At 49.7% G+C, this 27,874-nt stretch overlaps 1 protein-coding gene across 1 annotated transcript in view; it reads left to right on the plus strand.

Annotated features, from left to right (window-relative positions):
* Window positions 1-27,498, plus strand: part of VWA5B1 (von Willebrand factor A domain containing 5B1) — a 45,039-nt gene extending 17,541 nt beyond the window's left edge. The window contains exons 8-22 of the mRNA XM_032863627.1: window positions 1,061-1,237; window positions 5,756-5,866; window positions 7,786-7,984; window positions 8,457-8,575; window positions 10,020-10,205; window positions 12,409-12,592; window positions 13,462-13,652; window positions 16,975-17,176; window positions 17,668-17,982; window positions 19,780-19,917; window positions 22,471-22,602; window positions 23,815-23,889; window positions 24,483-24,552; window positions 25,095-25,212; window positions 26,685-27,498. Coding sequence (XP_032719518.1) covers window positions 1,061-1,237; window positions 5,756-5,866; window positions 7,786-7,984; window positions 8,457-8,575; window positions 10,020-10,205; window positions 12,409-12,592; window positions 13,462-13,652; window positions 16,975-17,176; window positions 17,668-17,982; window positions 19,780-19,917; window positions 22,471-22,602; window positions 23,815-23,889; window positions 24,483-24,552; window positions 25,095-25,212; window positions 26,685-27,191 — 2,724 coding nt within the window. The 3' untranslated portion in view covers window positions 27,192-27,498. The remainder of the gene's footprint in view (window positions 1-1,060; window positions 1,238-5,755; window positions 5,867-7,785; window positions 7,985-8,456; window positions 8,576-10,019; window positions 10,206-12,408; window positions 12,593-13,461; window positions 13,653-16,974; window positions 17,177-17,667; window positions 17,983-19,779; window positions 19,918-22,470; window positions 22,603-23,814; window positions 23,890-24,482; window positions 24,553-25,094; window positions 25,213-26,684) is intronic.
* The last annotated feature ends 376 nt before the right edge of the window (window positions 27,499-27,874 follow it).

Below are 27,874 nucleotides of genomic sequence, written 5' to 3' on the forward strand. Positions count from 1 at the left end.
CTCTATGTGGAAGGGACCATAGGAAAGGACATCTGGGTGGCTCAGTCAGTTAAGCATCTGACTTCAGCTCAGGTCATGATCTTGTGTCCTGGGATCCGTCTCTGCCTCTGGCTGCCTGCTCAGCAGAGAACCTGCTTGTCCCTCTGCCTCTGCCCCTCTCCCTGCTCATGCTCTCCCTCTCTCTCCCCCTCCTCTCTCTTAAATAAATGAAATTTAAAAAAAATAAATAAAAGGATGGACCATAGGGAGATTAAAATGGTGGAAAGAGGACACTCAGGCCCCAGACAAGAAATGGTACTGTCCTGCACTGGACAGTGGTGGCAGTGGAAACAGAGCAGAAGACACGTTCAGAATGCATCTTAGCTGCAGAACTAACAGTCCTTTGCTGAACGGTGGGTATATGGGGTGGAGACAGAGAGGAACCAAGGACAACCCCTAGGTCTTGGGTTTGAACACCTGCATGTGTGATGATGTCATCAATTGAGTTGAGGAAGGGACTCCCATAAAAACAGAGAAACAGACACAGAGAAGCTGGTACCCAGGCACAGTCAGATACAGAGAGAGGAAATCGGGGTGGAGAGCGGGAGAGAGGGGCAGGGCGAGGAAATGAGAATGGGTGCATCTGGAAACAACATTCAGCAGCAGCAGGCCAGTGGCTTAGACACTGGGAGCAAAAGACAGAAAGATGCTTTCCAGCCTGCACCTGTGCAGGGACTTCCTGCTCAGGGTCATCTTCTAACCTCCCTGAGAAGGTGATGTCATTTGCCCCATTTTATAAATGAAGAAACAGACCCAGAGGAGGGACTTGCCCAAGATCACACAGCTGGATGGTGAAAGCTGGGATTTAAACCCTGGTCTTTCGGCCTCCAAAGTCCAAGCAACTGGGAAAGTCTAGTGCACAGAAGAGCCAGGTGCAGTCGACCTGGGCTCTCTCTACAGAGCATGAGTGGGGTCTTGACAAAGCTTGGTGGGTAGTGGGGGGACCCCCAAGAGTGGGCCCCCAAGAGTGACTCTGGACCCCTGGGATGCCCAAGTGAGAGAGCTTTCCTTTCTCCTCCAGACAGAAATCATCCGGAAACGCCTCCACAAGGACATTCCCCACCACTCCGTCATCATGCTCAACTTCTGCCCTGACCTTCAGTCAGTCCAGCCGAACCTGAGAAAGACCCATGGGGAGTTTATCTTCCTCATTGACAGGAGCGGCAGCATGAGTGGGACCAATATCCACCGTGTCAAGGTACTATAAGAGAACCCTTGCCCCCGGGGACTTAGGGTTCCAGACTAAATCAGCTGTGCTCCCCCAAACCAGCTTCCTCAGTATTCTTGTGCTCCAAGCAGCCCTCCTTCCACACCTGAACTACTTTCCTCAATGACTACACGGAACAACTTAACCAGAGACACCCAAACTCAACTGTTCCCAAAATAAAACTTTGAAGTGGTATGAACAGAGGTAGAACTATTGTCCAAGAGAGAAAGTCATCTATACCTCTCCTTGGCACCCCATAAACCTTTGTTGAGTGCGTGCTCTGGCTGAAACACCTCACCAGGTCCTGGGAGGAGAGGGGCCCAGAAAAGAGGGGAAGGAACCAACATTTGCTGACACTTACTATGTATCAGATATGAACCTAGGTATTTAATGCACAGCTTGATGTTTAATCTGGACAGTAATCCTTCGAGGTTGGCCCTATTGTCACCATTTCCACATGAGAAAGCCAATCCTGAAAATTTCAGTAACCTCCCCAAGGTCACACAGCCGGTGTGGTCTAAGATCAAACTCTTATCTGTCGAATTCCTACCACTTGACATCAGAGATCCATTGCACATGGCCTTGAGGAGTGTGTATAATCCCGTAGAAAATATTTAGTTCATTCTTTCTTTTTCTCAAGCACCGTAGTTGGCCGACTGGAAAGACAGCAGGTTGTTAACATAGTTCCTGCCCTCCAGGAGTTCACAGTCAAGTGCGAGGGCAGCCCTGCTAACCAGCCATAGCTGGGAGCATGGCCTCATTGCAGTGGGAAGTTCAGAAGAGGGATAAACCTTCCTCCCCGTGTACCCCCAAGTGTTTCATCTCCCTCAGGAGATTATTTGCCTCGATTATGGCATTATCTAGCTCTTCTTTGCCTGTTTGGTTGTGTAGATCTGTGTCTCCTCCTCTGGAGTTATGAACTCATTAAGGGAAAGGACCAGATCTTTTTCATCTCTCTCTCCCTATGGAGCCTGGCTCTGTACTTATGCATAAAAAGCCCCCAGTTGCTGTTTATTAAACTGGGTACAGGCGCATCGTTCAAGGAAATAAAGGATGAGGGAACAAGAAGAGAAGGTTCTGCCATCACCTGAAATTTCATCCCTCTAGTTTGTCCCTGGAGCAAACTCTTGTTTCCAGGGCAATAGGACTGGCAAGGAAGGAAGGGAATGGGTGAGATCTGTGATATCCGCCATCTCCTCGGGCTTGCTATGACTGGGTTTAGTCTTGAAGTATGACTGAGCAATCATGTATGAGACCAAAGTTCCCCGTTTGAAGCCTTGTGACACAAGTGCTAGACTGGCCTCTGCCGTCCTCCGAAGACAAGAATTAGACTGGGGAGCTGTCCATAGTCCTGCTGAGACACACTCCAGGCCTGTGTGGCCATGTGTATTTCTTTCCACAGCTGTTATCAGTTTGTAAGATAGCTCTTCAGTTGCTCTCAAGTATCATGGGATCTTATGATGTCTCTTGGAGAGCATTTAAGCTATTTTCCCTGCCGCTTTCCAGGTAAGGAAACTGAGTCCCCAAGAGCCTGTTTTCCCCAGCATCACAGGGCTAATGAGGAAATCAAAGCTTGCCCTATCTTGGATCAGTGCTCATTTTCCTTACCCTGCTGATGGGGAATGACAATACTCCTCTACGGAGAAAACCTCTCTTCTCTGATTATGTCATTTCTGCCACATGGCTTAGTAGAAAGAGCAATGTCTAGGTTTGGGAATCATTCTGCCACTGATTTATGTGGCTTTGGACAAGGTGATTCTCAACTCTGGGATTCAGTTATCCTTTCTGTAGAATAAGAAGGAGAGATTAATTCAGGGAGGCAAACATATGTCACATGTCCCTTTGTTCCCCTCTCCCAAGGCCAGACAGACATCAATAATTGACCATGGCATTTTTTTCTCATGCTGAGCCTGGACTCATTCTCTTTATCCTTGTCATCTCTGGGTTCCAGGTTGTTACCGCCATTAAATGGAGTTAGTTTATGAATGGAAATCCATTTCCTGAACTAAAGACCTTTCCAACTTTACCTTCCAGAATTTTCAGACAATAACTTCCTCTGGCTCTCCTCTCAGTCCCTTTCCCTTTTGGAGTCTCTCCTGCTCTCTTGTCCAGTTCAGCTCACTGAGCTCAAGGTCATCCCTTCATGGATGGCTTTGCTCTGGCACAACACATTCTGCTACACATGCCCCCTTTTAGAGAAAGGTGCAGAAATTACCTAGGACACACATTCCTTTCCCCACTGGCAATGAGGCCATAGGTGTGTTGCTTCGGTCATTAATTGTGGCCATCCGGTAGACTAAGGAAAAACTAGGCTTAGGGGCACCTGGGTGGCTCAGTGGGTTAAAGCCTCTGCCTTCAGCTCAGGTCATGCTCCCAGGGTCCTGGGATCGAGCCCCACATCGGGCTCTCTGCTCAGCGGGGAGCCTGCTTCCTCCTCACTCTCTGCCTGCCTCTCTGCCTACTTGTGATCTCTGTCAAGTAAATAAATAAAATCTTAAAAAAAAAAAAAAGGGAAAAACTAGGCTTAGGAAGATAGGAGAGAACAGAAATCTGAACAGCCACACCAAGGGGGAAGTTCAGCCAATTTAATCTCCTGCAGCTGGTCTCATTCTCCAGCTGCCACTGGCTGCCAAAAACATGGCTTTCAAAATTCTAATAGGTGTGAGCGGAGACAATCTGTATGGATCAGCAGTCTCCCGCTAGCAGGAATATACATTAGTGGCTAATGAAAAAAATAAGCAGATATTGACCTCTTTTGTAGAGAAACAAAATGTATTGACACGGGCAACAAAAAGAGATGAGGGAACATTGATGTTTATGTTTGATATTTACAGAGGGGGATGGGAGAGGGGCTGCAGGTCTATGCAGCCTGCAAGGCTATATGCTATGGAAGTGGCCAAGATCCAGTTGCCACTGCTTCCTTCTAGATTCTGGAACACAAACAGTTTGTCTCTCAGAAGCCATGCTGAGGTCTCTGGGGTACCATCAATAAACTACTTGGGATGAGAGGGAGTCCCCCCCACCCTTCCCAGTGTGTCACTACTTGGGATGAGGGAGAGTCCCCCCCACACACACCCTTCCCAAGCTCTGTGTCACGGCAGAGAGCCAACGTGAATGATGATTTCAGAGCTATATTCTTTGTTTGCCTATTTGGTTTTTTAAAGATTTTTTTTTTATTTAACGAGAGAGAGAGAGATTACAAGTAGGCAGAGAGGCAGGCAGAGAGAGGGAGGGGGAAGAAGACTCCCTGCTGAGCAGAGAGCCCAATGCAGGGCTCGATCCCAGGACCCTGAGATCATGACCTGAGCCAAAGGCAGAGGCTTAACCTACTGAGCCACTCAGGTGCCTGCCTGGAGCTATGGTTTAAAAGCTGTCCTGTTCTTCGGTTTTGTGATCCAGTGCAACTTCTTAACTCTCTGAGACTCAGTTTCCTTTTCTGTAGAACAAAGGTGTTGCTATTAATGTTTCTCATGGGGTTGGTGATCATAACCATTTACTGAACATTTACTAGGTGCCAAGCTGAGGCTCCGAGAAGTGACCTAATGAGTCCAAGGTCAAGTTAGTAATGGTATAAGTGAGATTTAAAACCACGGATGTCTAATTTCAAAATGTATCTTCTTCTCCACTGTGCTGTAATACATGTTACAGAGGTGAAAGGAGATAATTAATGGAAAGTGCTTAACAAGGGGCTTGGCACAGAGTAACAGCTTGATATTTATTGTTGCGCTCTGCCGCTGTCATCATCACCACCACCATCATCATCTTCATCCCTCCTGCCATCTCCCCCACCTTTCCTTTGTGGTTATTTATTTTGACAGACCTCATCAAGGGCTCTTGGTGTTGCGGAGTTAAGCTGGTTAGCACCCTGTAATGTTCCCAGACTCTGGAGCACGGTGACCCGTGCTGGCTCTGTTACTCTCAAAATGAGCATGAATGAGTCATCCCACCTCTCTGTGGCTCAGTTTCCTCTTGTATAAAATGGGGATGACATTGGGCCTTCCTCAAGGCTCACAGTGAGGATGACATGCAAACTGTCTCCCAGGTGTTTAACAAATACGAGCTGGAGAGACTGCCCCTGAGAGACTTGTTAACTGCCACAGGTAGGGCACGTTGGATGCAGAAGGGCCTGGACGAAAGCCTGTTCCGTCCACGGTGTGCCCCGGACCCAGCCACGTGCCCCCCTTGGATGTTGATTTCGTTTTTGCAGAAGGAAGTGGGTGCTCCCTGCTCTCCCTACCTCTCAGGGTCAGCAGGAGGTGAAATGGAACTGGCAAGCATAATAGAAGGGCTTTGAGAAGTCAGACTTGCCACACGGATGAGAAGTTTTATGATGATGGCTTTGGTCCAGCCTCAGGTTGCTGTCAGCAAATTTCTTGATCTGAGGGCAAAGGCACTGTTGGGTGTGGGCAGAGGGGGGAAAGCCCATGTGGAGGCTGCTTCTAGCTGCTAGGTAGTGGCAAAACCAGTAACTCCTTCCCAAACTCTGAAAATCCGTTTCTTGCCTGCCAGGATGCCATGCTGGTAGCTCTTAAGAGCCTCATGCCAGCCTGCCTCTTCAATGTCATTGGGTTTGGATCCACATTTAAGACTCTCTTCCCTTCCAGTCAGACCTACAGTGAGGTAAGGCAAGGGCAGGGCTGGGTCCAGAATGGGTGGGTGCTGAGGAGCAGAGGGAAAGAAGAAAAAGAAGGCGTGGGTAGCACTGAGGGCTGCCTCAGCTGTCGCCCCACCCCTTGCCTTGTAGAAACTCAGTGATGCCCATGGCAGAGAACTCAAGAGGTTCTCTCTGGGTAGGCCATTAGCTGACATCTCATCTTCTGACATCCCTCCTCTTTACAATAAGGACCATTTGGGGAAAATTATGGGTGTGCTCGGAGAGAGGACACAGGGAAGGGGTAGAGAGGCACAGGGAAGGGGTAGAGAGGGGATATATAGGGTAGAGAAGCAGGATATACCTGCTTCTGTTTCAAGAGAACGATAGACTCATGCAAGTTTGAGCTAAAGGAGCGAATGGTAAGGGGTTACGGAGTGAATGGGTGGGGAAGGGGGCTAAGAATAGAACTCACAAGGCTCAAATGACAATTTAGAACAAGAGGACGGGGGCCCTGGTAGCACATTCAAAACTGGAGCATATTCTGTCCAGGTCTAGGAACAGGAAGAAAGAACGTAAGGGAGGGGAGGGAGAAAGGAAGAACATGTTTCCATGAAAAATAACTTTATAGGTTTTTAAAATACAAAAATAATATATATTGATTATCCCACAATTTTTAAAACCAGATAATCAAAAAGAAAAATTAAAAGGTCTCCCATGATCCCATCAGAAAAAAAAAAAAGGAAAGACCACCATTAAGAGCTCAGTATAAATCCCTCCAGACCTTGTTCTATGTGTTTACACACATTTTTATTTTTTTATTTATTTTTTTAAGGATTTTTATTTATCAATTTGACAGACAGAGATCACAAGCAGGCAGAAAGGCAGGCAGAGAGAGAGGGGGAAGCAGGCTCCCTGCTGAGCAGAGAGCCCAATGCAGGGCTTGATCCCAGGACCTTGGGATCATGACCTGAGCCAAAGCAGAGGCTTTAACCCACTGAGCCACCCAGGTGCCCCCATTTTTAATAAAGACAGTATTAGATCTGCCATACCATTCTGTAACCTTCCAACACAACAGTCTATCATAAGCATATTTCTATCTAAGTAATATTAATCTACACAATAACTTCCGTGACTGCCTAGTATTTCACTACACAGATAAATTGGAACCTATTGAACTAAATCCCTACTTGAGCTTGCCAGTTGCTTCCATATTTTTCTATTCAGTCCTCTTTGTAGCGAAGACTCCACACCCATCCTTAATGATTCCCTTGGGATAAAACCTCAGTCTTAATGGCTCAGAAGATAAATATCCATTTCAAGACTTTTGATACATGCTATTAGCCCAAGCATAGATGTTGGAAGAGCATCTTCATGACTCAGGAGCAGAACATCTGATATCCACCTGGTGCCAGGAGTCCTTGGACAGTTGGGTTCTGCAATGCTGATCCAGGAGGAAGGGAATCTGAAGCCCACATTGGGCGCATGGTTTCTTCAAAGTGCTATAGGGATTTAGCACCACAGGCAGGGCTAGAATTTGAGTCTTAAGATTTCTAGTGTAATGGTCTTACCACTACAGACCTCCTGCCTCGCTCATCAGAAAAGGACACCTCATTTGCGCTGAGCAGTCGGGGCTTGCCATTTTACCTTTTCCGCGGGTGTTTATATTTTTAATGAGGAACAAAGAAAGGACAGTAGTAAGTTAACAAACATGGACAACAGCACTTAGGGCATTCGTAGGGGGTGTTATTGGGCAGAATCACACCCAATGAGTGGCCATCATTCTTCCTGTGCATGGGACAGAGATGAAATCGGGAACATGAGTCAATTCAATGAAACCCGGCTAAGATCTAGGGAAACAAAGTACTTGTCCTCCAAGGACTTACAGTCTCGGTGTCATATGGTGATCCTGGGGACTATCTTCCCTGTCCATGGCCCTTCCCTGCAGGAGAGCGTGGCCATGGCCTGTGATAACATCCAGAGAATGCGTGCTGACATGGGGGGCACCAACATCCTTTCCCCGCTCAAATGGATCATCCGTCAGCCAGTGCGCCGAGGCCACCCACGGCTTCTTTTCCTGATCACCGATGGTGCCGTCAACAACACCGGCAAGGTGCTAGAACTGCTGCGAAACCATGCCTTCTCCATGAGGTGGGCAGGCTGAAGGTCTAGGCTTTGGTTATCCTGGGCTGTCTTGGGCTGGGGGGGTGCCAGAACTGGGGCATCATGGAGGATGCCAGAAGGAAAGGAGAGAATTCCAGTTCCTACAGTGCTTTGTTTCCAGGATGGTTGGTGTAACTGACTTCAAAGTTTGCCTCTTTCCCTCAAGAGTTCAGATGGGATGCGATAACACCTCACCTCTGCGTATAGCTCCCAAAGGGCAGCCTAGGGGGGAAGATGTCCTTCCTGCTCCTTTGACTCTGTCCTGGGGTGAGATTTAATGGGCTATTGTGAATGTTGGTGCCCGCTGATGGCTCTCTGCCTTCTCTTTCACCCTCTGCCTGATGCTAGGATCAGCTCTGAGATGGCTCTCCTCACACATGCTCTGTCCCTTTCCCCACCAAAGGGACAAAGAGGACACAGAGGATGGGAAGTAGCAGCCTCTTTCTTTCCCTTCTCCCAGGTGCTATAGCTTTGGAATTGGACCCAACGTCTGCCACAGACTGGTGAGAGGGCTGGCAACTGTATCCAAGGGCAGTGCTGAGTTTCTGGTCGAGGGGGAACGGCTCCAACCCAAGGTAGGCAAAAGGAGCTCAGTGTGTTCTGGTGCCAGTACTTCAGAGGCCAAGACTGGTCATACAGCAACTCATTGGTGGGGCTGGGATTTCATTTCACCCAAGTCTGAGCTCCCCACTAGGCCACTATACACCCCAGTGACAACCAGAGAGGTAGAGGCCACAGAGTAGATAGTCCCCAGGATCACTGTACTGGAGTCAGTAGAGGACACTATGTCCACAGGTCTCCAGCCACTGGATCACATGCTTCAGCCACCAGCTGGGCAGGACTGGGGCTTCTGAGTCACTGCGTCTGTGGTTATGGAGTTGTGTTTGGGGTCATTTCTGGCCACATTCCTGATGATGACAAATGGTGGCTCAGAAGCATTTAAAGGACCCAGAAATCAAGGAAATTATAGTCATGTCTCCATTTTCTGCACAGTTGGCACAAATAACCCAACTCTTTGAAAATCCTTGGGTCAGTCCAGATCCTCCAGGAACGAGAGAACCACAGACAGAGCAGGATTTAAGAAATTCATAACTACAAGAGGTTCACTGGGGGATAATATCTGTGAAAGAAAAAAGGAGGAAGGAGAACTCTTCAGCCCGTAATACCCGTGCATACCTGTGAAAGGAAAGGAGGGAAGCAGGACTGAGCAGGGAGAGCTTCACACTGCAAGTCTGGCAAGGTCTCAGCCAACCCAACAGGGACCTCGGGAGCAAAGATTACCCATTAGGCAGTCAAATCAGGCTGAAATGCCTGCACCAGTATCTGGGCAGCTCAGTCGTTGTGGGAGGGTTTCCACCGGGAGGTGTGGTCTTGGCTTGAACGCTGGGGCATTGCATCTGGAGACTATCACCTAACTGCATTCCTTGCAGCAGAAGATCATAGTCTTCCTCAAGGAGATGTGGGAGTGCACCCTTATGGCTCTCACAATTCCCAAATCATTTTCCCCCAACTTTGCAGTATATCTGAAGAAATCAGCCTAGGTGATGCTTAACCACAGCTGTCATTTATTGAACACCTATCATGAGGTAGCAACTTAAAATCCAGTATCTCAGCTAATTCTCCCAACTACACTGAGAGTTGAAAATTACTCACTTTACCAGAAAAAGAAACAGAGGCACAGCAAGGCAAATTAATTTGCTCAAGATCACTATCTAGTCCCATGCTTTGACACAAATTTTCTGTGGGTTCCATGCTAGTCACAACCTTTCTTTAGGTCTTAGAGCTCCTCCTTATAAAATGCTAAGCTTAGAGAAACAAGATCTGCTCCAACTCTGACATTCTAGTAGTCTAAAAAGCTCAGAGGCATGTTTACTGCTGGACAAGCCATCCCAAGACCTAGTGTGTCTTCTTCTCTGCTTACACCCCCTCATGCTCATACCCCTATGGTCTTTGTACTCCTCCTCTGTGCACGTCCCTGCTCAACATACCCCCAACCTGTGTTCTGACCCCGCCCAACAGATGATCAAATCTCTGAAGAAGGCCATGGCCCCAGTCCTGAGTGATGTAACTGTGGAGTGGGTCTTCCCTGAGACCACCGAGGTCTTAATCTCACCTGTGAGCACCAGCTCCCTCTTCCCCGGAGAGCGGCTGGTGGGATATGGCATTGTGTGTGATGCTTCCTTATACATCTCCCATCCCAGATCTGTAAGTATCTTAGACATTCCGTAACAGTGGGGCTCCAGAACCATGCCCACAAAGCCACCCTTAGCTGGAAAGGCTATTGGTGGCCTCTAGGAAGTAATTGGGTCTAGGTTTACAGTTGTGGGGTCTGGTTGCCTGACTGTGGGCATGCAGTCAGGATGACACTGCTTGGGCAAATGTTATCTTCACAACATGTGGTTCTTAAGATCCCCTGCAGCAGAAAAATTAGGAGAACATGTCTAAAATGCAGAGCCCAAGGGGTGCCTGGCTGGCTCAGTTGGGTAAGTGGCCAACTCTTGATTTTAGCTCAGTTTTTAATCTCAGTGTCCTGAGACTGAATCCCAAAAGGCTCTCTGTGATCAGCAGGGAGTCTGCCTCAGGATTCTCTCTTCCCTCCCCATCCCTCCCCCAGCTCGCTCTCTCACTCTCTCTCTCAAATAAATACATAAATTTTTTTAAAAGACAAAGTAAAATGCAGGGTCCCTGAACTCTTCCTCTGAAACTAATGCTATATGTTAATTGAATTTAAATACATTTTAATTTGATTTAAAAAATACTTACCAAAAAAAAAAAAATGCGGAACCCAAGCTCCAACCCGGGTCTACTGAATAAAAGTCTTTAAGGGTAAGGCCCAGGTACCCACATTTGACATAATCTCCCCAAATTGATTTTTGACAGACAACTCCGTTCAGAACAACCGCACTCAGGTTTCTTTCCCTAAAAGCTCTATTCAGATCATGTCTCCTCAGATGAGTTTGTGTTTTACTCACACAAATCATTCTCTTGTATGTGGTGACAGAAGTGAGATAAAAGTGAGGAACTTCTCAAAGGAAGGTGGAATTCATGCTAAAATGTGGGGGATTGCCTGAAATTCCCCCATCCCTCCTCTTGAGTCTCTCCACTTCTGCTTGAAGGATTTGTCATCTTGCTTCATTTTCAAGCAGGAGTCACCAACTCATTGCCTAAAGGGACTGGCAGGTATAAAATGAATAAATGAACTTCTAAAAATAAAAGGGGAAAACACCCTGAAGGATAGCAGTTATCACGGAGTCCATAGAGAGGCAAGAGGGGTGGTGAGGAATATGGTGAACGGGATGGCACATGTCCATCTCAACTGAGTGGCCCCTACCCAGTGTGGGCTGGGCTCTGTGTTAAAGGTGTTTTCAATCTTGCAAGAGAAGTGAGAATGGGTGTGTGATATTTCCAGCTTTTAGAATGTTATACAATCTCCTAAGAATCACGGTCAGGGTAATGGTTAATATGTTATGGAGAGCGGGGAGTTCAAAAGCAGGGAGAAGATACTAAACAGAATGTTGGTCAGTCTTTGAACAATCTAGACCCTTCTTGGAGGTCTGGGAGGCATCCGATCATCAACAGACTCTACCACTGGAAGGAACCATCAAATAAAAGCCTTCTCCTTTCCTTACCCATAAAACTGGCCAAGTTTTCTCCTGATACTAACACAGCTCTTGGGGTATCCTTGCCTATTGTGGTTTAAATATGACTTTCCCTCCTTTGGAAAGCAATCTAGAAATAACTAATAAAATTAGAAATACATAACTTTTCAGCCCAGAAATCCCTCCTAAGAAACTAACACCTAGAAATAAAAGTGATACAATGGATTTATGTCAAAGGATTCACTGTAGCAATTTTTTATGGTGCAAAAACAATGGATCCCAAAGCAAAGGCTTAAAAATGAGTGGTTGAATATTGTACAGCCAAAAGTTTAAAAGAATGGCTGATATGCAGGACTTCCAAAATGTTTTAAGTGCAAAATTCAAGATACTGATAAATGCAGGTAATATAGTGCACTTCTTGTAAAATAAAAATTACCCCCAAAGCCCTTATGTTTTATATATATGTGTGTTTATATCATGGAGAATGGAAGGGAAGGAACAGATGGTTCATTTTGTTAATTTTGGTTATCTACTTGGAGACAGCAGTGGCATTTAGAATTACACTAAAAATTCTTTTAAATAAAGAAGATAATTAAAAATATAAACGATATAAATGTTATGAAGAGTCAGTTCCATTCACCATCTCTTAAACGGAAGACTGCCCAAATGACTCAAGCAAGAAAAAACTTTCCTGTTATTCCAGATCCTCAAAGGTGGAATGTCTCCCACCTCCTGTCCTACCCCTGCCTTCCCTACAGATGCTCTTTCTGACATCTATTCCCAGCCCTCTTTTCTCTGCCTCCTTCCAGGACAAGAGGAGACGATACAGCATGCTTCACTCCCAGGGGTCCAGTAGCTCTGTCTTCTACCACTCCCAGGATGAGGGGCCCAGCCCAGATGCCAGAAACTCTGCCAAGAGCATGGGGTCACACTTCAACCTCAAGCAGCCCAAAGACGCCCAGCCAACCACTGGAGATGCCACCACTAATCCTGGTTAGTCTGCTGCTCCTTGTCTTCACTCCTTCTTCCAGGGAGGCCATGATTGCTACATTTTACTGAGCACTTACTCTGTGCTGAGCACTTTATCGAACCCATCTCACTGAATAGTTGGCACCTGTGAAGATGGGTCCTAGTTCACCAATTTTACAGATGATGAAACTGAGTCTTGGGGATGTTAAGCAACTTGGCTAAGCTCATGAAACCCAGCAAGAGGGAAGGTACAGACAGGTCTAGAGCTGTTTGCACTCTTTATGGTGCTAATTTCCATTCATAGGGCATTTGTTGATCACCTACTAAGGCTAAGTACCAAACACAGCATGGGAAACAAAGATGATGCAAACATGAATTCTTGTCTTTCAGAAGCTCTCTGCCTAGGGGAAGAGATACAATTGGCTCTAACATTGATAGAAGCAGAGTGACAGGGACCACAGTGAAGTTTAATAAGCCGTGGGAGATCCCAAGAAAAGACACATTGTTAGACGATATCAACAGAGACATAATGAGGGCACTGCTTCTTAGATGTGGGAAGGGAGAGGAGATTCCAGGCCGCAGAAACTGGCTGAGCAAAGATGTAGAAATGTGACACCTAGAAAACACATTGCAATTGATTACTCATCTCTTACATTTGAAGCACAGGGTACCCTGAAAAAGGAGCAGAAAGGACAGTAGCTGGGTAGATGGATTAGGACCCCAGTTTACGTAAGGCTTTGAATGCCAGGGGAGGTGAGACATCTACAAATACTTCAGCAGGCAAACAGTGGGTAATGCAAGAAGTTTCCAAGCAGGGAAGGAGCATGCAAGCCTCTCTCTCTTTCTCCGCTCTTCCCCACCCTGCTGGCTCCCCTTGTCACCACCCTACCCAGCTCTAGACTTCTCCCAGCGACGGCGGGCATACAGCACCAACCAGATCACCCACCACAAGCCCTCCCCAAGGGCCCCCACAGCAAGCAACCCCACAGTGCCTGCCAAGAGATACCCACTTCGGAAAGCAAAGCTGCAGGACCTCACCAACCAGAGCATCACAGATGCCCCTTGGTGGCAGATTGATCTGCAGGTACCTGAGCAGGGCGGGTTGGAGTTGGGGTGACCATAGCTGGGGAGAGAGCTGTCTCCTGCTTCAGCCACAAGGTCCACTACTTATACTGTAAAATGAGTGTCTTCTTCCTCATTTTTCTGGATCTTGATCTGCTTGAGCCTCTTTATAATAATGGTATCCAGTATTCAGTGACATCACCCATTCTCCATACACAATACTTCCCAGCTGGCCAGAAGCAGCCCCATTGACACTCATTCGAAGGGGCTGTGTCCTGTGTATTGTAGAATGTTTGGCAGCATCCCTGGCTTTGATCAGCTGAATACCACCTTCAACCATGATAACCAAACCTGTCTGCACTCCTTACCAAATGTCCCTGGGGAAGAGGGTAAAACCACCAGATGGAGAAACACTGTCCTAAACCAAAATGGTGTTTGTTATTATCTGCGTACCTTATCCACTTTCTTAAGAACGGGTTTCATGTAGCTTTGTCATTGTAAGTCACGGTTCCATAAAAGCAGCCTTTCGCTCTCCCGCTTCCACCCACCATCGCCATCCCTCCCTGCCTCTCCATAAGCTCCTATAGTTCCCAAGGGGAGAGACATTGCCACCTTGTCCCTGCAAGCTCTTCTCTGTGCTTAACCAGGAATCACTTGATGCAGCTGGAAGACACTGACCTTGGAGTCAGGTGGACTCTGCTCCTCAAACATGTTGCTTACCCTCTCTGAGCCCCAACTTTTCCATCTAGGAAATGGGGAGAGTAGTTTGTACAGTGGATTGAGCTAACTGCCATCAGCAGGCATTGACTGGGAGCTAACTCTAAGTGGAAGACTTGCAAGCAATGGCTGATAGGAGAGGAAATGCCTGGTGCAGCCCCTGGTATACAGTAGGTGTCCTTTAAATGCAACTCTCCTTGGTGAGAGCTCTGGGCAGTTTAGCATCTGTTCTCTCCTGCTTGCTCCTGGCCCATCCTTGCTCATGTCTTTCTGATCGCCTGCTCAGCTTCTTCTCCCATCTAATTCTCCCCTGCACACGCACACACACATGCCAGCGCACGCACACACACATGAGCACACACATACACCCTCCCTGAAGCCTCTGGCTGGGTGAAAGGCTGAACCTTAGACTAATCCGTTGCCATGGAAACTGTAGCAGCGTCTGTTTCTCAGTGTGTTGATGATGGTAAGGCAGGGGTGAGGGGAATCCCAGCCTCTGATGGGAGACAGGGATTAAGTACCCCCTTGGAACCCAGAAGCCCTGGCTGGATACCAGCTCCTACCAAGGCCATCCGACCAGTGATCAGTCCCTTTCTTCTCCCACAACCTTGTACCATCTCTAGGACCTCAGGCCCAGAGGAGCCAGGAAGGAGGAGCCCAGCCCTTGCCCTAAGGAGCCCCTATCTAATGGAGAGGCACAATCCTCTTCCCAGTAAATACTTAATAGAGATGAGAAAACCTCGATGATTAACTGTTGACCTAAAAACCTGAGAGGCACTTTTTCTGTTTCACCCTGCAAGTGCCTTTTGCCCCTGCCCCACCCCCTTCCCCCTACCAAGCATATGTGCTCCCAGAGGCACAAAATTCATTTTTAATTAATTTAATATTCTTTAATTACAGAAGTAATACATACTCAGAGTTTGCCATGAAAACCCTCAAACAGTTCAGGCAGGTATAAAGTAAAAATAAAATTATCCCTTTCCTGTGCCCGAACCCTCTGATTTTCAATGTTTCCTTCCAGAAATACTACACACACACACACACACACACACACACACACAACACACATATGTGTTTTGAATAATCACATTGCAAATCTCTAATTATATCCAATTATCACCGGATATCTCCAAAATCCAAACACAAATCTCTAATTTACTCTTTCAATGTCTTTTTAATTCTTTCTCTCTCTCTCTCTCTCTCTCTCTCTTTTTGGTATTCAGTAAAATTCCTCTTTTTGGTGAACAGTTCTGTGAGTTTTGACATACGCATAGTTCTGTAACTATCTCCACAGTCAAAATACAGAACGGTTGCAATTTACTTTTTTAAGATATGTTTGATCTTGGACATCTTCCCACCCTGGTATGAAGAAAGCCGACTCTTTCATTTCAATGCGTGTTGTGTGACATCCCATGGCATGGATCTTCCATAACTCCTTTGTCAACCCCTACTGGATGTGTATTTTGAGAATGTCCAAAGATTCACTTTTACGAACAACGCTGCAACGAATCAAATCTACAACACAGGCACATAGATATTCACTTCCTGTGCATTTCCACAGAACTTCTAAACATGGAATCATTGGGTCAAAAGAGCTTGTGCACATTTAATGTTGCTGGACAGCACACAGCTAAAGTGTCCTCCCACAGGTGTGCCTCAAGTTCATACTCCCATCAACGATCCGCAAGAGAAACCCTGTCTCCCAGTTGGCCACAGTAGGCGTCATCAAATGTTTAAATAACTGCCAATCTGGAAGATGGAAAAAAAAATTCATATAACTTATTTTATTTTAGAGCAATGTTCATGAGGCAGAGCATTTTTTTCATGGATTTATTGGATACTTTTTCTGTGTATTGCCTACAGATACCCTGAACCCATAGTCTCCCTCTGCCTCCCTGCCCCAGTGATTTATAAGAACTTTTTCTTGAAAATGATCTTTGTCATGTGTGTTGCAGCTATATTTCCCAGTTTATCCCATGCCTTTTGGTGTTTTTTTGTACCAGCACAAGAACAGACAGATTAAATCCACAATACAGAAGAGAAAGTCCAGAAATAAAACCAATGTACATGTGAACTTTGACAGGATACAGGTGGGGGATTGAGAAACCTTAGAAACTCAATGAATGAACCATATTTAATAAGTGGTGTTGAGATCTGTACTACTGGGAAAACCAAGGGAAAGGTTTGTTCCTATTTCTTTACACTAAAATAAATTTCATGTGAGTCAAAGATTTAAGCAAACAAAAATAAATCATAAAAATTCTAGGATTTTTTTTGAGTGGGAAAGACCTTTTAAGCATGACATATGAGAAGACATAAGGAAAAGGCTGATAATTTTAGCCTCCTTCCAACACACACACAAAGTTTTAGACTTTATGGCAAAAAAAAAAAAGTGGGTTTAGATTATTATCCCTGGTATGTGATTTTTCACAGTTTTCCATGGTTTGGGCTGTATCCATGCTTTGGGATTATCTGTGTTGATGGTTCTCATGGGTAGTGGAGAGTAGGTTATGTGGCCTGCAGTACTATAGGACCTGGGGTGCCCTGAGAAAGAGCTGTGGCTAGGGGTGGAGGGAAGGGGCAGCCACCAGGATCTCAGCTTCCTCCCCTCCCTCTTAAACTCCTAGCCCTTGCTGAACAGTGGTCTGGACCTGAGCCAGGGCCCCAAACTCCGGGGCCCAGGGGCCCGAAGGCCCTCTCTGCTGCCCCAAGGCTGCCAGCCCAGCCTGCCCTCCAGCCAGGAGACCCAGACCTGGAGCCCCATGAAAGAGCAAGATCTTGGGTCTAGCCTGAAGCCTGCCTCAGACAGACGTAACCCTGGGGACCTGGGTAAGTGCCTGATCGGGGACAGGGACGAATTCTTGGCTGTAGCCCAGCTTCATATGATAGGACTGAGGGCAAAAGCCTTTGTCTGTGCCCTTGGCGGGGGAGGAGGGGGGGGGTTTGGGGGGGTTGGCCCCTCCGTGCCAGAGAACCTCACCAATCCTGATCTTCCTGGATCAACCTGGCCCTTGGGCTGGCTGTGAGGCTCCCAGATGTCCCTGTGGCTGCACTCTTCACTGCCCAAGTGTCCCCACCCCACCCTATCTGGCCCCTTCAGGTACTGGATTCCTGGGGGTGGGTCTGCCCCATGTTGGGGACAGGTCCATACCATCCAGCTGCCCTAGGGAAGAAGTCGTGTGTTCCTCGAGGTGGAGGGTAGGGGGAAGAAGACTGTACTTGCTTCGTGATGTCTGCGCCCTGGGGAGGAATGACGTCCCTGAGGGTTGACCCTCTGTGCCCCAGCTCAGAGCACCGCCTGGTTGTCCCTCTGCCCGCAGAGCCGTCCCATCACCCTTCAGCCTTCGAGACTGAGACGTCCTCGGACTGGGAGCCCCCTGCAGAGTCCGAGGAGCGGATCAATCCCGGCAGGCCCCCCACTCCAGGCCCGGTGCTGGGCAAGGCCGTGGTCAAGGGCTTGCGTGACAGCCAACGTTTGCAGTGGGAAGTGACCTTTGAGCTGGGGCCCCCCGGCCCGGAGCGAGGAGGGGCACAGGAAGCTGACCTGTGGAGCGAGACCTTCCACCACCTGGCGGCCCGCGCCATCATCCGCGACTTTGAGCAGCTGGCGGAGCGCGAAGGCGAGATCGAGCCAGGTGAGCTCCGGGGCCAGCGCGCTCCGGACCGCCTCCGGGAGCCCCTCCTCGCAGCCCCACCCCATACCCCTCCCCACTTCAGGGCCCCGCCCCCTCCGCGCAGCCCCGCCCAACGCCCCATCCCACAGCCCCCACCGAGATCCTCTCTCCTCCTCCCCACCCCGGGCCCTGCCCCCTCCATAAGGTCCGGCGGAAGGCCCCACCCTCCTCCTGGCCCACCCACGGGTGATCTGCTCTCCTCCCCAGGCTTCAGCAAACTTCCTTCTTCCCACAGCCCGCCACTGTCTAGTGCTCCATCTCTTCGCCCCCTCACCGCCCGCCCACCCCGCACCACTGCCTCCCGGTGTCTCCCCTCGGTCCCAGCACAACCAGCCCCACCCTCCACCTCCCCTGCCCCCCACCACACACACACACACACACACACACACACACACACACACACAGCCCAGGATTCCATCCCTTCCTTGATCACCGCCACCCCCACCCTGCCCGGTCACCCAGCCCCCAGATGCCTCCCGGCTAGCCCTGGGTTCCTTCACCCCTCCCATCCCTTCCGGTGATCCGGTGATCTGGTGATCTGGTGATCCGGTGGTCTGTCCTCTCCTCTCTTTCCTTTTCCCCGTCTGCTGCAGTACCCATTCCTTCTCACTTCCCAGGGCTTCTCCTTGCAGCGCCCCCCGTAGGCCTCCAGAGACAGAACAACGGGGCCTGCCAGATCGGCCCCTGACCTGCTCCCCCGGGACCACACCTTATTACAGAACCCACTAGACCTAGTTGGTCCACTCACTCATCCATCAACGCCATTTATTGATTTTGGATCATTTCGGGGCCAGACTCGAGGCTGAACAGTGCAGTGACCACCACAATTCCAATCCTTAATGCACACACTAGCGGGGAAGCCAACATGAATCAAATAATTGCGCGCACAATTAATTGACTGCATTTGGCCTGATTGTCCTATTAAGAAATACAGGGATCCAAGAAATCCTGTAACAGGGATGGTGGGGAACTAACTGAGTTCAGGAATTGAGGCAAAATTTCCTAAGACCGTGATTTCTGGGATCACGATGGTGCACACCGAGAATAGATCGGTAGAGATACAGAGAACACACAACCCTCTGGAGACTGCTCACCTGTTTTGTGGGAAGAACTTCGGTTCTGATCCCAGGGCCATTACTAACTCGCTCTGTGACCCTGTGTTTTCTGCTCTCCCTCTCTGGTTTTCAATCTTCTCTGCAAGATTGTCCCAATGGGCCAGACCAGTGGTCCCCACCCTGCCAGGGGACCTGTGAAATCCTGCAGCAAAGTTTTTATCGGATAGCTGTAAAATTAAAATAGAGAATACGGGTGACATAGAGGGTTTGGGGTTTTTTAGTTTTTGTTTTTAGCTTTTATTTTTAAGTAATTTCTACACCCAACATGGGGCTCGAACTCACAACCCCAAGATCGAGGGTGGCACACTCAGGCCACTGACTGAGCCACCAGGTACCCCTAGAGGATTTTTTTTTTAATAACACTCAAGTTATTTAAGGGGTGTAACTATCTTTTTGTCCTAGATGTCTTAGCTCTTTTACATTAAAATGTCCTCATTTTATGAAATGATGATGGAGGTTAATAATCTTGGGGGTGGGGGTTAATGTCCTTAACTGGCAAGTGCACAGACCCTTGATTTGGAAGGGCTTCTGGAATCCCAAAGACAGAGACCACTGATCTAGTCCTTCTTTTAGCTTCCAGAATTCCTGGGTCAGCTGGGATTTTCCGGATCCGCACACTGACCCCCAGCCTCTCCCTCCGCAGGGTCCAGCCGCCGTTATCAGGTCAATGCTGTGCACACCAGCAAAGCGTGCAACGTCATCAGCAAGTATACAGTCTTCATGCCTGTGGACGTGAGCAAGAGCCGGTACCTGCCCACCGTGGTGGGGTACCCCAACTCTGGTAAGGCAGATGGGCTCTTCTGAGGGCCAAGCAGCCCCCCTTGGCTGGCAGAGGGGAACTGGGACACAAAGGAGCACAGACCCGCAGAGAGGGGTACAAGGAATGGCCCAGAAGCAAAAAGGCCCCTGGCCAATGGTTCGGTCACCACAGGGTGGTGGGTACGTGAACCCCCACCCACTATTCTGCAAAGGGGAATGAAACTACCCCCACTCCCTTTTTCCCACCAGATGAATAGGACTTGACTGTATTCTTCCAACTGGGACAATGTGTGTGCTCTCTGTAGAAAATACCAAAATATAGAAAGACATAAAATAAATAAAAATGCCTGGACTTGACAGTCATCCAGAAATGAGGAACTCATTACCTCCTTGGCGTGACCATCTTTCCAGACTTCTCTCTATGAATATCTACATGTAGAGAAGTCAAAAGACATATCATTTTTCATGAGTTGGATTATACCGATATGTGCTGTGTTCTACCAAATGTGGGTGTGGAAAAAAAATCTTTCCACAAAGGTGAATATCTATTACCACTTCAATAGCTACAGGGTTTTCTATGTTCATCATCAATTAGACAGGGTTCCAAAGCACTTTATCTACATAGAATGTCTTAATCCTCAACACAGCTCTGCAAAATAGACGCTATTATTACCCCCATTTTACAGGTGGGAAGATAGAGGCAGAGGGAGCTAAGCTCCCTGCCCAAGGTCACACAGCCGTGAGGGACAGAGCTAGGCTGGCGTCCCGTGGCCTGGCTGCAGAGTCTGTACTCCCTCCTGATCCTTTCCATTACCACTTAACGTTTATCAGAACCTTTTCCATGAGCCCCCCAGATACTAGACCTTCATTTTACTCCCCTCTTGATTATTGTAAATTATGGTGCAAAGAACATCTTTTTTTTTTTTTTTAAGATTTTATTTATTTGACAGGCAGAGATCACAAGTAGGCAGAGGTAGGCAGGGGTCAGGGAGCAGGCTCCCTGCTGAGCAGAGAGCCCAATGCGGGGCTCGATCCCAGGACCCTGAGATCATGACCCAAGCCAAAGGCAGAGGCTTAACCCACCCAGGCGCCCCCAAAGAACATCTTTATGCCCCTGTCATGTTATCTCCTTGGGGCTAATTAACTCTCTGAAGTAAGATTGCAGATCAAAAGGCCTGCCCGTTTAAAACTGGGATGAGTTTTAAAGTTTTTCAAAGTGACCTGACTACAAAGGTTGTTCAGGGGGTCGGCTTTGCACCAACACTGTGTGCTGCTTGTCTTTCTAAATGCTTCCAGGCTCGTAGGCAAGGGAAGAATCTCTCTCTGGGGAATTTTTTTAGGTGTTTTTTGGTGAGATACTTTTCATAGGTACATAAACTATATGTACTTTTTCTTTCCTGAGTTACATTTTCCTACCTTCTGCAGCTCCTTTTTTTTCCCTTTATTTTTCTTTCTTTTTTGTTGTTTTTTTTTAGCAGATCTCCTGAAAGAATGTTTAAAAACAAAATGTGCCTCTCCTTGTTCCGGTCTCCCTCCTCTCCTGCTGCTTTTTATCTACGGCACCAAAATCATCGGTGACCTGTGCCCTCCTCGGGTTGCTCTCATTTCGGGTTCTGGCCAGCAGCCCAGACTGTTGCTGCACTAGGCATATTTTCATTCACTGGGCTTTGTCATCCCAAATGACATTCTCTCCCTCCCTGCCCGTCTCAGACCATCCTCCTAGCGTCTGTAGCACACACAGCCTGGAAGTTTCAGAGAGCTGGTCCATGTCTTAACCTAAGTCCCACAGCCCCCTAAGACCTGTATCAGTACTTCCCAAAGCGTAGTTCAGGAAACCAGGACCCTAAGTGCATGTCTTGAGCACGGCCATTCTGCACAAACTAGGAAGTCCCAGTTTAGGAAATACATTTAGGAAGCACTGGATTAAATAAAGCTCAACAGCTTTCTTGATTGCAGAACTTGTCAGAGCCTTTAGTATGTTAACATACATCACGAGGCTCAGAGAAGGGGCTCTAGTTTGCAGCTTCTTCCAAACTTACCTCCCCGTAGAACTCCTCATTTTTTTTTTAAGGAATAGTTTACAGACTTGTGTTCTCCAAGAGTGGGGCTCCCAAAAACTCACTTAAGGGTGCTATAGCTTCATTTCTCTTTATCCACATGCTGTTTGAGGCCCTGCGACTCCAGGGGCCTGCCCTGTGGGAGGGGAAGGGGAACCTTGGTTTCTGAGACCACAAATTAGGAGAGAATGAAAAGTGGGATGTTCTGAGAAAACCAGCCTTTTGACTAACTAGAAAATATTACTGCTTCCTGAGCATCGTCTTGGCAATACATTGCACCTGGCAAGGTTATTATCCCCCTTTTTCAGATGAGGAAACTGAGGCACAGAGGGGCTAGCACCCCTTCCAGCTACTAAGAGATGGGACTGAGGTTCAAACCCAGGTCATTCTGGCTCCAAAGTTCATGGTCTTACCTTGTACGATGTCTTTCTGCCTCTGGACAAGTGACTGGCCTGGGGGAAAGGCAAAGGACTGACCCAGTTGTATCCAACTGACCCCCTCTCCTTGTCCTTGTGAAGGTGCCGCATGGCGGATGGTCAACTCTCAGGTCCTGACCCGACAGAGGAGGGGCCCGGCTGCTGGCTTCGGACGGTCTCAGACCCTGCTTGGGGAAGACTCCGCAGCAGGAGACGGCAAATTCCAGAACTTAAGTAAGAGCTGCCTCATGTGTGTTCTAAGCCTAAGCCTGGGAGGCACCCTGGTGTCCAAGGCTCCCAGAAGCCAGGCTCTGAGTCTGCGCTCTGGGACCCCTTGCAGAGCCAAGGTGAGGCCAGGCCTCCCAGACAGACTCTCTGAGGCTCAGTATGCCACCACCACCAAACACAGCTTTGCTGAGAGAGTGCCGGGAGCCCACGTGCCCGCACCATCCCTCCACCTCTCCCCTTTCAAAGTCTGCCCAGCCCCGGAGCTGTTCTCAGATCCAATCTCTGGAGTCCTCTCAGGCACCAAATGCCAAGAAAACTAATAAGCAAGGGGGAAAGTGAGGAGCAGAGAGGCAGCTCCATCTGTCTGGGTCCCACCCTCTGCTTCTTTCAGGATTCCCGAAGCTTCCTTTCTGCCTTTGCCTGATGTTGTCAGGTCCTTAAGTGTCCATGATTTGACCCTTTTGTGACCTGGCACTCATTGACAGGAATAGTTTTAACTCTCTGTGTCCTGAATGTGTACATGTATTTTGGTCTCTCCAAAGACAGCCTAACTGCTGCACTGGTCCGAATCCATTCTTCCTTCCTGCTCTCTCATGTTCAGTGAGGATCTCTGGCCTCCTCCTGTTCATGGGAAGTACATCAGAAGTCCCACCTGGCCATGAGGCCAGACACCCAGATCGTACTAAGTTTTTACCTGAGGAACTCGAAAGTTCTCACAGACATTGATGGGGTGAAAAAGGAACAGTGTGTGAGGGGTAGAAGAGTGTGTAACTCCAGAATTAAAAAGCTCTGCCAGCTCTTTGGTCCCTCAGGGCCTCCCAAACTGGGGATGGGGCGGCGGCAGTGGCGGGGGTGGCGCTGCTGTAAGCTGGGCTTCCCGTCCAAAGGAAGTTTCTGTCTACCTTTTCATTTCTCCATAGCTCAGTTCTTGGTGGCCCATGGCTTCCATCAAAATCACAAATCCCTTCTTTTCTTTTTTTTTTTTTAATTAATAAATTTATTTATTTACTTTGAGAGACAGAGAGAGAGAGCAAGCATGGGACTCTTAGGGTAGACCAGGGGTGTTATCTCTGGAAGACAAAGGCCCATGCAAGCAGGCTCTCCCAGCCCACCCCCTACATAGTGTGGATTGGACCTTCACTCTCCTTGGGGGGATGAGAGGTGAGAGAGGGAGGGCCAGAGGAGCTCAGGCCTCACTGGCTTCATCATCTGTTGTAGGTGTGGAAGAAAGCCCCACTGCACCCTTTGGTGAGACCACGTCCCCCGGCCGTGAGAAGTATGTTGCTTCCGAAGGTGAGTAGGCGGTCAGCCGACTCTGTCCTTAGTTAAGGTAGGGACAGTGACTGACCCACTGGCCAAGAGAGTGTTTTAGCTCAACAAAGTCCTCAGTGGTTCATTTATTCCTCAAAACACCCTGAGTGAGATTAATAGAGGAGTACCCTCAATCTAAAGATGTGGAAACTAAGACTCAGAGAAGTCAAGTGACTTGTCCAAGGTCACACAGCAAGTTAGTGACAACACCAGGCCTGGAATCAGACTTCCTGATTCCCAGCTGAGGGACCATTCTACCACCTAACTCTGCTCAGAAGCCTCCACAATGTGCCAGGGAAGGAAACTCAATGTTCCCCTCTCAGGGAAGGGGAGGGGCTGATGTGAAGCCATCACTGCCCCCCACGGGTAACAGAAGACACCAGCAGCCACCAGCCACGGAAACTTGGAGGCCTATTTCTTACACGTGGACATACATATTTCATCCTTTCCCACACCACCTGGGTGCTAGAGAGGCAGGCCCCTGCTCCTCTCTGGGCCTCTGTTTCCCCACTGGGCAGGAAGCCCTTGGACAGGGTCGTCTCTCATGCCCCAACTGTCATTCTATGGCTCTCCAGGTCCCCTGCGCAGTCTGGCCACCAATACCCTTTCTTCCTTCAAGACCTCAGACTCTCTCTTTGGATCCAGGTACGTGGGGTCTCCCCCCGAGGTAGGCTGTGCCACACCACCTGCTTCGCCGGGGCCGTTCCTGGCTTGGAAGGCAGAAAGCAGGCCCAACCTGACATTTAGACAAAAATGAACAATCTCAAGGGTATCGAGAAGGCGCCCTTACCCAGATACACCGCCTTCCGGTCTTCGCACTGTGGAAGCCCCCCGCCTCCACCACTGTGGTCTCTGTGCAGGTGCAAATCCCCCGGGAGAGCTAGCCTAAGCTTCTCTGGCCACTGGGCTGAACGAGAGTATGCTATTGGAAGAGGGTCCCAGATAGAACCCTCACCTATTCATCATCTAGGCTGCCGCTAACTCACTGAGTGACTCAGGAAGCACAAGCTTCCCTCCCTGGGCCTCAGTTTCCCCAGTTGCCAAATGAGGAAGTTGGAGGAAGCCATCTGTCACGTCCCTTCTGGCCCTGACTTTTGGGGGCAGCTGAGTGGGGGCTGGGCGGGGTGGGATGACCAGGGACGCCAGGGGACAGCTCTGGCCACTCTTCCCCGCTTCCACCCACACAGGCTGAGTCTGAGCAAGTCCAGGCTGCTGACTCGGGCAGCCAAGGGCTTCCTGAACAAACCACTGACCAAGGCTCCAGAGTCAAGCCCAGGGACCCAGAGTTTCGACTACATCCCACTGGTGAGTGCCCCAGACCCCAGACCTCAGCCTCCAACACTCCCTGAGGGGCCTTCCTGGGAGCCTCCTGCCCACCCCCCCCCCCTCCCAAAGGGAAGAAGACCTAGACCTTCCCCCCCCAAGTAGGCATCAGGGCAAGGGCCGGGGGCCTAAGAGTGCTGCTAGAAGCCAGCGCCAGCATCACGAATATTCTTTGCAATCTGCTCTCTTGGCTTTAAAAATTCACAGGAATTTTGCGTTCTACTCCACCATCTATGTGTGTTTATTTTCCAATACATAAAAATAAGCCTTGAAATAGCTCACAAGCAAGTAAAATTAACACCGCAGGAACACACACTGTGTTTAGCAAGTGACGCTGTAGACAGCCCGGCATGCTGTAGCGGGGTGAGAAGCCTAGGTCTGGAGGGGGGAAGCAGGGGGTGGGGGGTCTCTGCATTGAAGAGCAAGGGGGCCTGGCCCCACCGCATGGGAGGCCCAGTGGGGCTTGGGGATCAGAGGGTGCTGGGAGAGGGGCCACGGTGTGAGCTGCCCCACACAGCCCCAGTCCCTATACGCCCGAGGCATAGTGTAACGTTGAATTTCCAAGGCTCTTGGGCCACAGAGCTCTGTGCTTGCTTAAGAGTTTGTGGAGCCGGGCACCGTGCTAGACCCTAGGAGACGACCTTGAACTGGATGCACAGAGTCCCTGAGCTCATGGCTCTCAGTGTCTAGTGGGGGCACGGACAAGGAACAAGACACTCCTGACGCTTGGGTGCTATGAGTGCAGAGGTCGGGTTTGGTGCGGTGAGGTGTGGGGGCTGGGGGGGGTGGGGGGGACACAGACTCCACGCAGTGGTCAGACTGAGACCAGAAGGGTGAGGAGTCGTGGTCAGCAGTGTGGAAAGGAGAGAGCCTGGGGACCAGAGCACTGGGGGCTGGGAGCAGGGAGAGGATGAGCCAGTGGTCTGGAAATCGCTGATTCTAAGAGAAACTTGAAGTCACTGAGCTGATGGCTTCCGAAGAGGGCCATGGTTTATGCCTTACTAGAACCCTTCCAAGGCAGGAAAGAGGAGAAGCAGGGGGCAGGGGAGGAGAGTGGAGGCAGCTGGCGAGTTGCTGAGCAGAGTAGAAAGTACACCCGTCGTCGGAACTTGGAAACCGATCACCGGGGAGGGAGGGACAGGGAGGTGAGCCGCCCTGAGTCTGCTGAACGGCAGCGGATGACCCCGGAGCGCAAGCGGGGCCCCTACACAGGACAAGAGGCAGGTGTGGAGTAAAGAGGTTGGGTTGGGCCTGATCAGCCTGAAATGCCCATGGGGTAAGCTCGGAGATGCCCGCTTGGCTGGAGTATCCTGCAGATCTCCCAAGTGGGAGGGGCAGGCTGGGGGGATATGGGGGGATGAATGGGGCGGCTGTGTGGACCCAGGCTTTTGCACGGCCTGGCGCTCCACAGTCTAAAACGTTTGAGGCCCCCTGAGGGGCTGCCCCCCACACAGGTGTCTCTGCAGCTGGCCTCCGGAGCCTTCCTGCTCAACCAAGCCTTCTGCGAGGCTGTCCACATCCCCATGGAGAAGCTCAAGTGGACCTCACCCTTCACCTGCCACCGAGTGTCCCTCGCTGCCCGCCAGCCGGAGTCTAAGACCCCAAGTCCCCAGGGGTGCACCAGCCCCTCTGCGCGGCTCCCCTCCCGCGACAGCTTCTCCCCGGAGCCTCTAGCGGAGGGCAAGCCAGGCTGGGAGCCCAGGGCTGTGGTAGAACACACGGGGAAGCTGTGGGCCACCGTGGTGGCGCTGGCGTGGCTAGAGCACAGCTCGGCCTCCTACTTTGTGGAGTGGGAGCTGGTGGCCGCCAAAGCGAACGCCTGGCTGGAGCAGCAGGAGGTCCCCGAGGGCCGCACGCGGGGCACCCTCAGGGCGGCCGGCCGCCAGCTGTTCGTGCTCCTGCGGCACTGGGACGAGAACCTGGAGTTCAACATGCTTTGCTATAACCCGAATTACGTGTAGTAGGGGTGGGAAGAGCGGAGGGGGAGGGGACGGTGCGGGCCTGGCACGGGGGAGCTTTTGCAGCTGTAGCCAATATACTGGTTGCTAGAAAGAGCCCTGGACTGGCAGTCAGGAGGCCTGAGTTCAATCCCAACTTTGCTACCACCTAGCTGTGCGATTGTAGGCCAGCTCCTGCCCCCTGTCTGGGCCTCAGTTTCCCCACCTGTAAAATAAGTGCGTGAGGTAAGGGAGGTTGGACGAGATCTCTAGAAGCTCCAAACAATGCCCAGGCAGCCGTGGGGTGGGGAGAGAGAAAATACGGCTTAAATCCCAGTTCTCTCTGGAAGAGGATCCCATGGACAATGCCCCCCCACAAATAAAAGGGAGATATGAGCGAACCCAAAGACTGCCAGTAACCAGACCTGCAAGCTCACGTCCAAGCACGGGAGACCACCTCTGCCCACTGCCTCGTCTCCGTGGTGACGGTCCGGCACCCCGAAATCCCACTCACAAACCCACTGGAGTATTCCCCTTCCCAACATGCTACAAAATCACGGGGGCTTTTTCCCAGGGCTTGGAACTCCTAGTATACGTCAGTTTGCAGACTGTCAGTGACCTCCAGTCTAAGAGGAGGAGGTAGGGAGGCCCAGGAGGGACACCTGCCGCTGAGGTACTAAAACCAAGCTTCAGTCTGTGCTAAAATA

The sequence above is a fragment of the Lontra canadensis genome, unplaced genomic scaffold, assembly GCF_010015895.1.
Source record: "Lontra canadensis isolate GAN:19392208 unplaced genomic scaffold, GSC_riverotter_1.0 scaffold25, whole genome shotgun sequence".
Lineage (NCBI taxonomy): Eukaryota > Metazoa > Chordata > Mammalia > Carnivora > Mustelidae > Lontra > Lontra canadensis.